Source organism: Mobula hypostoma, chromosome 4, assembly GCF_963921235.1.
Source record: "Mobula hypostoma chromosome 4, sMobHyp1.1, whole genome shotgun sequence".
Lineage (NCBI taxonomy): Eukaryota > Metazoa > Chordata > Chondrichthyes > Myliobatiformes > Myliobatidae > Mobula > Mobula hypostoma.
This window is the reverse complement of record NC_086100.1, coordinates 39434656-39447112: the sequence shown is the minus strand read 5'-3', so window position 1 is coordinate 39447112 and position 12457 is coordinate 39434656. Positions and strand designations below refer to the sequence as shown.

The 12457-nt window shown below is 40.7% G+C and overlaps 1 protein-coding gene across 3 annotated transcripts in view; it reads right to left on the bottom strand.

Moving 5' to 3' along the window:
- Positions 1-12457, bottom strand: part of atp11b (ATPase phospholipid transporting 11B) — a 176081-nt gene that overhangs the window by 45917 nt on the left and 117707 nt on the right. For all 3 annotated transcript variants that reach the window (XM_063045662.1, XM_063045661.1, XM_063045663.1), the window contains exons 25-27: positions 10277-10418; positions 9371-9436; positions 2213-2316 (exon numbers count right to left, since the gene is read on the bottom strand). In XM_063045662.1, coding sequence (XP_062901732.1) covers positions 2213-2316; positions 9371-9436; positions 10277-10418 — 312 coding nt within the window. The remainder of the gene's footprint in view (positions 1-2212; positions 2317-9370; positions 9437-10276; positions 10419-12457) is intronic.

Below are 12457 nucleotides of genomic sequence, written 5' to 3'. Positions count from 1 at the left end.
TAGTGACAATTTCCCTAAAATTTCATGTATTCTGGAGTACCACCTGTGGATTGGCTGGTAGCAAATACACAAGCATTATTGAATGAGGGAAAAAAATAAAAAGACAACTGAAATCAGCTGATAGGAGAATGCAATAGTTTTTGATTCTATGCTGTAACTCTAAATAAATTAACATGTGATACCAGAACACACTGAAAATCTCAACATAATAAGTTTATAAAAAGGAGAGCTTTAAAGAAAGCTAAGTTTTTTCTGGATATAATTAATGGAAGAGGTAAGGAAGAATTTGTGAATAAAGCATTTCTGGATCAATAGGTGATTAACAGAGGTTGTTATAGGAGGAATCTCAGGGTTGGGAATAATAGATTTAACATTAAGAGAACTGATAAAATCACAAAAACTGGATGAGAAATAAAAAGCAAAAGAAAATTTGCAGATGCTAAAACTCCAAGCAACACATACAAAATGCTGGAGGAACTCAGGCCACACAGCATCTATGGAAAAGAGTAAACAGTTGATGCACTGGGCCAAGACCGTTCTCCAGGAATGGAAAAAAACCCTACAAAGTCAGAGTAAGAAGTGGGAGGAGGGGAGGAAAAAATACAAAGTAGTGGGTGATAGGTGAAACTGGGAGAGGAATAGGAGTGAAGTAATGAGCTGGGAAGTTGATTGGTGAAAAACAAAGAACTGGAGAAGGGAGAATCTGATAGGAAAGGACAGAAGGTCATGCAAGGAAGTGAAGGGGAGGAGCACTAGAGGGAGGCGATTGATGGGTAGGTAAAGAGATAAGGTGAGAGTGGGAAATGAGAATGAGGAATGGTATGGGGGGAGGGGGCACAATATCGGAAATGCAAGATATCGATGTTCACACCATTAGATTGGAGGCTACCCAGATGGAATATAAGGTGTTGCTCCTCCAACTCGAGTGTGGCCTCATCGCAGCAGTAGAAGAGACCATGCACTGACATGTTGGAATGAGAATGGGAAGTAGAATTAAAATTGGTGGCCACTGGGAGATCCTGCTTTTTCCGGTGGATGGAGTGTAGGCGCTCAGCAAATCAGTCTCCCAATCTAAGTCAGGTCTCACCGATATACAGGGAAATAATAACGTTTGCTTTCACAATGTCAAGCAGATTGCCTGAACACCTGGACCCTCAGCTGTTAAAATTTAACAGTTAGGATTTTGAGGAAGGAGCCAAATATGACAGATGAAAGCTTGCTGATGAAACAAAGTTAAGTATGAAAGTAAATTGTATGGATAAGGAAGTATGAAAACTGTGATCAAAAGTGGGCATGAAAAAGGTTTGGTGGCATGAGTCTATGCTTTCTAGAATTTATGAAATATTATTGACAGGGGGTTATATCCTCTGGCTAAAGAATCTTGAATTAGTATAAGTATTTATCTATTTAGTAGCATGTTCATGAGAAAATCCTTGACTAAGAAAGTTGTGAATATGAATGTTAGGAAATCCCTAACCCCATGGACTACAAATGCTCAATTTCTGTGTATTTTCAAATGTTACTTTGAGCCTCTACAGAATGTTTTCATGTCAGTTTAATAGTTGTAGGTGATGACATCCTGCTTTGTTGTCTGATCATTTGGATTGATTTGATTGGCCTGCTTACTGTGAAGCAATCACAGATTCATAATATTTCTTTCAGTTCGGAATTTGATATACAAATTATCTACTTCCAAATGACTGTTCGTTGTTGAAATATTATTAGCAGCAAATGAGAGAAATGAGGTACTGTAGGCCCATTATTGGAAATAAAAAACAAATTTAACATAAAGGCATCATTAATAATTTAAAGCCTTATAGTGGCATAAAATCTAGCCATTCCTCACCCACACTCTCTGCAACTTAAAACTGGCTTTGTTTTCTCTTTCTCAATTCTAACAAAAAGTTTTTAACCTGAATTGTTAACTCTGCTTCTTTCTGCAGGTGGTACTTGAACTAAGTGTTTCCAGGATCTTATAGAGTCATAGAGCACTACAGCACAAAAACAGGCCCTTCGGCCCATCTAGTCCATGCAAACAATTTTCTATTATTTTAGATTTACACATTAGCAAGATTCACATCAAAGATATGGCACTTTCTGACAACTGAAATTTGTTTTCACCTTATTTGAACATCCATATTTGAAAATTTTATAACAGAACATACACTTAACAAAAAGAAAAGTTTTTATAAGCTACAACAACCACACTTACCAAAGTGCTGCTCCATAAACCAAAGAGAACACAAAGTAAAAAATTATTGAACCCCACACAACAAAATGGTTTATCCAGGTCCAGTAATGAGTCTCTACTCCAAGCTTATTTTCATTTTTAGCAGGAGAAAAGGAGAGAAAGAAGAAAGGGTTACTGGGGTAAACAACATCATAACCACCAGCTAGGCTGGGATAAAATACTAGGTGAACTGAATCTTACAATAAGTTTCAATGCAAGCAATAAAGAATCAGTTAAATAAATTGGTAAATGTTCCAATTTTCACATTAGAAACTTCTGATAAGGACTTGCCTTTAACAACATTCTGAACGGATAAGGTACTCAAAGTGCACGGGAAAATATAAATCTTTGAAGGTATCATTATGAAACTTCTACTTTGTGCAACATCAATTATTTCAGAAACTGCAAGAAATTCATGGCTTTTTAACCACCACTTTCAAACTACATAATCAAAAGTATCTGAATTCTCCTTCAAATGGAAATAATTTCTCCATAAAACAGAGTTTATTAAATAATGTCAATGGCCAGAAATTCAAGCCAGTTACTAGTAAATCCAAAAAGGAAAGTAAATCCCCACTCAGAAGAATATGAATTTGGAACTTGATATCGCAGCAAGTGGTTGCAAAAGATTGCTTAGATGCTTTTCAAGGAAACTCAGTAGATGGAGAAAGAGGGAGAAGATGGGCTTACAAAGTTGCTTGCTTTGTAAGTAATTACATGGACTGCTCCTAATCGATGAGTGGGAGCGCAACAAGAAGCTACATTTTCCCTTAGGTTCACTGCCAAAGATTAAAAAGTCAGAGCTTCACAGCAGTTTGTCGGAGTTAGACTATGCCCAAATCAATGAACAGGATTCCTTAGAAAGGGTGAATAAAAATCGGGCAGGAGCAAGCAGAGCAGCCACTTTGTGAGTGGGCCAGTGTTGGAGTGCCTTTGGCTCTGGCTCTAGCTCATCCGGCTTGGGCAAGGCAAGTTTCTTCTTCTTTATTCATCTGTTAGGGCTCAGTGAGAATGGCTCCAGAGGCAGTGTATTGTTCTGTGCGTAAGAGATGTAGGAATTCTGGGGGACCTCCAGCCTCCTGGACAACCACGTCTGCACCAGGTGCACCAAGCTGCAGCTCCTCAGAGAACACGTAAAGGAACTGGAATGCAGCTCTGTGACTTTTGGCTTATACGGGAGACTGAGAAACTGACAGATAGGAGCTACAGGGAGGTAGTCACCCCTAGGTTCCAGGAGACAGGTAACTGGTTCTCTGTCAGAAAGAGGAAGGGAAATGGGTAGCTAGCACACAATACTGCTGTGGCCATCCCTTCAATGTTTCCTACTTTGGATACTGTTTCGGGGAAGGGGGGTGGTGACCTATTAGGGGGAGCTGTAGCAATCAGGTCTCTGGCACTGAGTCTGGCGCTGCGGCTCAAAAGAGAGCAGAGGCGAAGAGGACTGCAGTGATGATATGCAATTCCACACTCAGAGGAATAAAGATGAGATTCTGAGGGTGCGATAGAGACACCTGGATGGTATGTTGCCTCCCAGGTGACAGGGCCAGAGATGTCTGGATCAGGTCCACGGCATTTTAAAGGGGGAGGATGAACAACCAGAAGTCGTGTTACATATTGGCACCAATTTTGTAGGTAGACAAGGTGAACAGGTCCTTTAGAGAAATTTTAGGGAGCTAGGTAGAAAGCTGAAAAGTAGGAGCTGCAGGGTAGTAATCTCTGGTTTGATGCCTGTGCCATGCGCCAATGAGGGCGATAGAATAGAATGAATTGGATGAATACGTGGCTGAATAAGTGGCTCAGGCGGCAGGGCTTCAGATTTCTGGATCACTGGGATCTCTTCAGATTTCTGGATCACTGGGATCTCTTCTGGGGAAGGTACGACTTGTACAAAAGGGACAGGTCACACCTGAACCCAAGGGGGACCAACATCCTTGCAGGCAGGTTTGCTAGAGCTGTTCAGGAGGGATTAAACTAATTTGGCAGGGGGGTGGGAACTGCAGTGATATGGCTGAGGATGAGGTAGTTTGATTTACAAACAGAGGCAGTGTGTGGTCAGATTGCTAACAAGGCCAGGCTGATGACTGGGCAAAATTGCAGTCATTGGGATGAGTTGCAATGTAAAAGGGGGACAAAATCAAAAAGTGTGATGAATACAGGACTGAGTTATATTTAAATGCACACGGTATATGGAATAAGGGAGATGAATTTGTAGCATGTTAAAGATGGGCATGAATATTGTTGTGGGCATCACTGTATTGCAGCAAAAGAAGATTATAACTGAGAGCTTAACGTCCAAAGTATTGAAAGGAGAGGTAGGTAGGCCGAGAAGGTTGGGTAGCTCTGTTACTAAAAATTGAAATCAGATCATTAGAAAGTGGTGACATAGAATTATAAGTTGTAGGATTGATGTGGGTAGAGATAAGGAACTGCAAGACAAGAGTAAAAAGACCCTGATGGCAGTAAAATACACAACAAACAGAGGTAAAGAGGTGGCATACAAATTACGAGAGAAAGAAAATGCATGTCAAAAGAGCAGTGCTGCTACAGTCGTGGGGGATTTCAATATGCAGGTAGATATGGAAAATCAGATTGGTGCTGGAAGTTTGCCTATGAGATGGCTTTTTAGAGCAGCTTGTAGTTGAGCCTACAAGGGGATCAGCTATTCTGGATTGGGTGTTATGCAAAGATTTGGAATTCATTAAAGAGCTTAAGATAAAGGAACCCTTAGCATCCAGCGATCATATGATAGAATTCACTCTTCATTTTGAGAAGGAGAAGCTAAAGTCAGATGTATCAGTGTTACAGTGCAGTAAAGGGAATTATAGAGGCATGAGAGGAGCTGGCCAAAATTGACTGGAAGGGAGCATTAGCAGGAAAGATGGCAGAGCAGCAATGGCTGGAATTTCTAGGAAGTAATTCAGAAGGTGCAGGATAGATACAACTCGAAGTAGCAGCATTCTAAGGGTAAGATGATGCAACCGTGGCTGACAAGTCTGACCAGTGGGAAGTTAGAACATAGAACAGTACAGGCCCTTCGGCCCACAATGTTGTGCCGCCCCTCAAACCCTGCCTCCCATATAACCCCCCACCTTAAATTCCTCCATATACCTGTCTAGTAGTCTCTTAAACTTCATGAGTGTATCTGCCTCCACCACTGACTCAGGCAGTGCATTCCATGCACCAACCACTCTCTGAGTAAAAAACCTTCCTCTAATATGCCCCTTGAACTTCCCACCCCTTACCTTAAAGCCATGTCCTCTTGTATTGAGCAGTGGTGCCCTGGGGAAGAGGCGCTGGCTATCCACTCTAACTATTCCTCTTGTTATCTTGTACACCTCTATCATGTCTTCTCTCATCCTCCTTCTCTCCAAAGAGTAAAGCCCTAGCTCCCTTAATCTCTGATCATAATGCATACTTTCTAAACCAGGCAGCATCCTGGTAAATCTCCTCTGTACCCTTTCCAATGCTTCCACATCCTTCCTATAGTGAGGCAACCAGAATTGGACACAGTACTCCAAGTGTGGCCTAACCAGAGGTTTATAGAGCTGCATCATTACATCGCGACTCTATCCCTCGACTTATGAAAGCTAACACCCCATAAGCTTTCTTAACTACCCTATCCACCTGTGAGGCAACTTTTAGGGATCTGTGGACCTGTACCCCCAGATCCCTCTGCTCCTCCACACTACCAAGTATCCTGCCATTTACTTTGTACTCTGCCTTGGAGTTTGTCCTTCCAAAGTGTACCACCTCACACTTCATCTATTGAACTCCATCTGCCACTTCTGCATCCTATCAATGTCTCTCTGCGATCTTTGACAATCCTCTACACTATCTACAACACCACCAACCTTTGTGTCATCTGCAAACTTGCCAACCCACCCTTCTACCCCCACATCCAGGTCGTTAATAAAAATCACGAAAAGTAGAGGTCCCAGAACAGATCCTTGTGGGACACCACTAGTCACAATCCTCCAATCTGAATGTACTCCCTCCACCACCACCCTCTGCCTTCTGCAGACAAGCCAATTCTGAATCCACCTGGCCAAACTTCCCTGGATCCCATGCCTTCTGACTTTCTGAATAAGCCTACCATTTGGAACCTTGTCAAATGCCTTACTAAAATCCATATAGATCACATCGACTGCACTACCCTCATCTATATGCTGCTTACCTCCTCAAAGAACTCTATCAGGCTTGTTAGACACAATCTGCCCTTCACAAAGCCATGCTGACTGTCCCCGATCAGACCATGATCCTCTAAATACCCAGAGATCCTATCTCTAAGAATCTTTTCCAACAGCTTTCCCACCACAGAAGCAAGGCTCACTGGTCTATAATTACTTGGACTATCCCTACTATCTTTTTTGAACAAGGGGACAACATTCGCCTCCCTCCAATCCTCTGGTACCATTCCCATGGACAACGAGGACATAAAGATCCTAGCCAGAGGCTCAGCAATCTCTTCCCTCCCCTTGTGGAGCAGCCTGCAGAATATTCCATCAGGCCCCGGGGACTCATCAGTCCTAATGTATTTTAACAACTCCAACACCTCCTCTCCCTTAATATCAACATGCTCCAGAACATCTACCTCACTCATATTGTCCTCACCATCATCAAGTTCCCTCTCATTGGTGAATACCGAAGAGAAGTATTCATTGAGGACCTCGCTCACTTCCACAGCCTCCAGGCACATCTTCCCACCTTTATCTCTAATCGGTCCTATCTTCACTTCTGTCATCCTTTTTTTCTTCACACAATTGAAGAATGCCTTGGGGTTTTCCTTTACTCTACTTGCCAAGGCCTTCTCATGCCTCCTTCTTGCTCTTCTCAGCCCCTTCTTAAGCTCCTTTCTTGCTTCCTTATATTCCTCAATAGACCCATCTGACCCTTGCTTCCTAAGCCTCATGTATGCTGCCTTCTTCCACCTGACTAGATTTTCCACCTCACTTGTCACCCATGGTTCCTTCACCCTACCATTCTTCATCTTCCTCACTGGGACAAATTTATCCCTAACATCCTGCAAGAGATCTCTAAACATCGACCACATGTCCATAGTACATTTCCCTTCAAAAACATCATCCCAATTCACACCCGCAAGTTCTAGCCTTATAGCCTCATAATTTCCCCTTCCCCAATTAAAAATGTTCCTGTCCTCTCTGATTCTATCCTTTTCCATGATAATGCTAAAGGCCAGGGAGCGGGGATTGGGAAGCTTTTAAAAACCAACAGAGGGTAACTAAAAAAAGTCATAACGAAACAAAAGATGGAAAACTAAGGTAAGCTAGCCAATAATATTAAAGAGGATATAAAAAGTTTCTTCAGCTATATAAAGAATAAAAGAGAGGCGAGACTAGATATCGGACAAACTATATATTATGCATCAGTCTTCGCTGTGAAAGACAATAGTAGTATGCCGGAGGTTCAAGAGTGTCAAGGGGAGGGCAGAAATATTTGAAGTTGCTATTACTAGGGAGAAGGTGCTTGGGAAACTGAAAAGTCTGAAAGTAGATAAATCAGTTGGACCAGATGGTGTACACCTCAGGGTTCTGAAAGAAGTGGCTGAAGTGATTGTGGAGATATTAGTAATGATCTTTCAAGAATCAGTAGATTCTGGAATGGTTCCAGAGGAGTGGAGAATTGCAAATGTCACTCCTAGAAGGGAGAGAGGCAAGAAGAAAGATAATTATACACCAGTTAGTCTGACTTTAGTGATTGGGAAAATGTTGCAGTTGATTGTTAAGGATGTGGTTTCAGGGTACTTGAAGGCACATGATAAAATAAGCTAAAGGCAGCATGGTTTTCAAAAGGGGAAATCTTGCCTGACAAATTTGTTGGAATTCTTTGAAGAATTAACAAGCAGGATAGATAAAGGAAAATCAATGGATGTTGTGTACTTGATTCTCAGAAGGCCTTTGACAAGGTTCCACACGAGGCTGATTAACAAGTTAACAGCCCATAGTATTACAGGAAAGATACACTGGATAGAGCACTGGCTGATTGGCTGGAGGCAAAGAGTGGGAACAAAAGGAGTCTTTTCTGACTGGCTGCCGGTGATTAGTGCTGCTCCACAAGGGTCTCTGTTGGGACATCTTTTTACGTTATATGTCAATGATTTGGATGATGGAATTGATGATTTTGTGGCCAAGTCTGCAGACAATACCAAGATTGGTGGAGGCGCAGGCAATTTTGTGGAAGCAGAGAGGTGATCGGAGGACTTGCACAGATTAGGGGAATGGGCATAGAAGTGGCAGATGGAATACGGTGTCAAGAAGTATATGGTCATGCACTTTGGTAGAAGAAACTTGGGAGTATTGAGAGCTGTTTTGGACCTCTTACCCAAGACAGGATGTGATGACATTGGAGAAGGTTAATGAAAATGATTCTGGGATTGAAAGGCTCATTATATAAGAAGCAATTGATGGCTCTGGGCCTGTATTCACTTGAATTCAGAAGAATGAGGGGTGACATCATTGAAACCTATCAAATGTTGTAAGGCTTTAATAGAGTGAAGAGGATGTTTCCTATAGTGGGCAAGTTTAGGACCAGAGGACACAGCCTCAGAATAGAGGGGCATCCTTTTAGAATAGAGATGAGGAGGCATTTCTTTAGCCAAAGAGTGGTGCATCTGTGGAAGCAGGTGGCTCTGGAGGCCATGTCACTGGGTACATTTAAAGCAGAGCTTGATATGTTCTTGATTAGTCAGGGCACAAAAAGATACAGGGAGAAGGCAGAAGATTTCAGCCATGATGAAATGGCAGAGCAGACTTGATGGGCCAAATGGCCTCACACTGCTCCTATATCTTATAGTTAAACAGATGAGACAGGTGGAAGCAAACTGTCTGCAGTACAGGCACCAATGTCAAGGCTCTCAAGGCCACTGGGGATTTGTTTATCTGTGTCATATACCCAACTGAATTAATTGAATACTTACTGAATTAAACACTTTAATCTATATTTTATGAACTTCAAAGTATTTTTTAAATACATACAATAAAAATTAGTAATGTTAGTGTGAAGATGACACATTCACTCAATCATGACATTGAATGAACTTAGCAGAGGAGACAAAGCACATTACTAGTGAATTTCAATAAGTGGGATCATTGTTTTAGCTTCATTTCAGCATTTTGCACTTACCTTTAATGTAACAGTTATAAACATAACTGTGAAGACGAGAAAGCCAAATGCCCAATTTCCAAACATCTAAAAAGCAAGAGTTAATATATAAAAACTTATATCCTGCAAATGGCTCAAAGAATGCAAATTAATGACTAAGGAAGTGATCAACTGATAAAGCATTTCTCCTCTGTAAACTTCAGCAACATAATATTAAAGAGATTGGAAAGCAATGCGGACTATGATATTTATTTAGATATATATTGCCTTGTATGAAGCTAAATTTCAAGTTTAATTTTGCATGCAATTTTTAATAAATAATTCCACAATGAAACTGAAAAATCACCTTAATATTAATGTTAATTCTAAAGGCAGAATGAACAGTAAATAATGGGAGTCAGCAGCATTAGATTATACAACCATGGTGGAATTGCACTCTGAACAAAAGCAAAACTCTACATGTCCAGAAACAGTTACACAGTTCAATTAAAAGAGCAAATAGGCCAGTTTTGCATGCATCTTGAACTTCAAATATAGAGCTAAACTGTTGCAGTTAAATGGGAACTATAACTTATGAAATGAAGCATTACAAGATGATCTCATGAACATTGCATGTGACTTTTTAATATGTTCAGAGATATGAAAACATTGACGTTTATTTAAGCTAAGTGACCAACTGACCAAATGTATAGGTAAAGAGATGAGATTGTGCAGTGCCTTATGCCAGCTACCTTTGTTATTTGACTATCACCTCCCTGCTCAGTACTTCCAGTATTTTACCCACCCATATGGTTAGGTATGCTACTGCAAATAGGTCTGAGAATGCTCAATTATTTACACAGCTCACAATGTAACTGAGAAAGGCAGCAAAGTGTATAAGAATAAAAGTTTAAAAAAAAGATGCAAGAATAAAATTCTAAGTCTTACCTGACCATTTCCCATCATGGAGATATCTTCTCTTCCCCTCAGAAGATAAGCACCGAAGAAAAATATAAAGGCATGACAAAATCCTAGTAGAGTCCAATACAGAAATCTTCTCAGAGACAAAACCTCATTTTTGCTAATCTCCCTGTTAAAATAAAGAAATATCACTCATGCTAAATACCTCATACAAAATATTAAGGCTAACTTTAAATTAACTGTATAACCTATTCATAGAAATCACTCACATTATGACCTTAATTAAATACACAAATAGGCCAGAGTTTGCTGTAAGAAAAAGACAACAATCAGAACAGACTAGAAATTCAATACATCACTAGGAAGAGGTACACAAAATGTGAATTAGTACAAAATGCTGCATGGTTCTGAGAGTGAAAAAAAAATACAAAAGCAAAATTAAGATCTTTATAAGTCATTATATACAGATGCACTATTAAAACAAATTAAGCTCTTTCCATGAAGTTAGAGCTGCTTTTTACTGCTTTAAGGACCCAATTAGTTGGCCCTGCTTATGTTTCAAACAGTCTTCCAATATAAAACCTATAAAATGCCTAAATCAAAACAAGTTACATAAAGGATAAGGAAGAAATAATGGGACTAATTAAGGTCCAACCATGTGTGGAGAGCAGGATGTATGCAAAAATCTAAATAATAACTTTGTTGCATCTTCACATGCTGTGGATAAGATAGATAGACAAGCACTTTATTGATTCCAAAGGAAATTGCAGAATCACAGCAGTATTACAAACGCACAGATATACAAATAACAAATTTTAGAAGGAAAGTAAGAAAGAATAAAAAAAGTTCCCTCAAACAGTCTAACATGAGGGGCCATCACTTCCCTGGCTATTAATATAGAGCCTAATTACCAAAGGTAAGAATGACCTCGTATAGCGCTCTTTGGGGCAGCACATTTGGCTTAGTCTATTACTAAAAGTGCTCCTCTGTTCAGCCAAGGTGGCATGCAGAGGGTGAGAAACATTGTACAGAATTGCCAGGATTTTCCATAGAGTCCTTTATTCAACCACAGTCTCCAGTGTGTCCAGTTTGACTCCTATAACAGAGCCAGTCTTTCTCATCTGTTTATTGAGAGTGTTGGCATTACCAGTGTTGATGCCATTGCTGCAGCACGCCACCACATGGAAGATTGAACTGGTGACAACAGACTGGTAGAACATGTGAAGGAGAGGCCTGCATACTCCAAAGGACCTTAGTCTACTCAAGTAGTACAGGCAACTCTGGGCCTTCCTGTACACAGCTTTTGTGTTGGTGCTCCACTCAAGTCTGTCATTCAAGTGCATCCCCAGATACTTGTAGGTCCTCCACACCCACATCCTCAGTAGTAACAGGGAGCAGTGCAAGTCTGGTCTTTCTAAAGTCCATCACCATCTCCTTTGACTTTCTAATGTTGAGCTGCAGATGATTCAGCTTGTACCATTTAACAAAGTCCTCCATCAAGGCCCTGTATTCATCCTCCTGTCTTCCCTTCATACACCCAACTATTGCTGAGTCATCAGAAAATTTCTGCAGATGACATGACTCAGTTTCATACCTAAAGTCCAATGTATACAAAATAAACAGGAAGGGAGCTTATACAGTCTCCTGTGGGGCCCCGGTTTTACTTATAGCCATGTCTGACGCACAGCTCTGAAGCCGCACATGCTGTGGTCTGCCAGTCAGGTAGTCCATTATCCAGGATATAATGGAAGTGCTGAGCTGCAAGGAACAGAACTTTTCCCCCAGCAACGAGGGCTGTATGGCACTGAAGGCACTCGAGAAATTGAAAAACATGATCCTCTCAGTGTAGAAGGAAGTGTGTGAAATATTTAACGGTATAAACATTGTAAGAGGTGAAGAATTAAGGTATGAGTGTCTTAAAGGTGAAGTCTTAAGAGAAGCTTAGATAAGTGCATGGATGGGAGGGAAATGGATGGCTATGATCCTGGTACAGGTCGATGGGATAAGCATTTCGGCATGGACCAAATGAGCTGAAGAGTCCATTTCAGCTCTATGACTAAAGTTGGCAGACCTGGAAAGAAGATAACTCAGGCTGTTAAAAGTGACAAATTAGGAGGTTCTATTATTTTCAATCCACCCTGACTGTGAGTGGTGCCAGATGATTGCTAATATTGTATTTTTTTTTTAAAAAAGGGGAAGGGATGTACT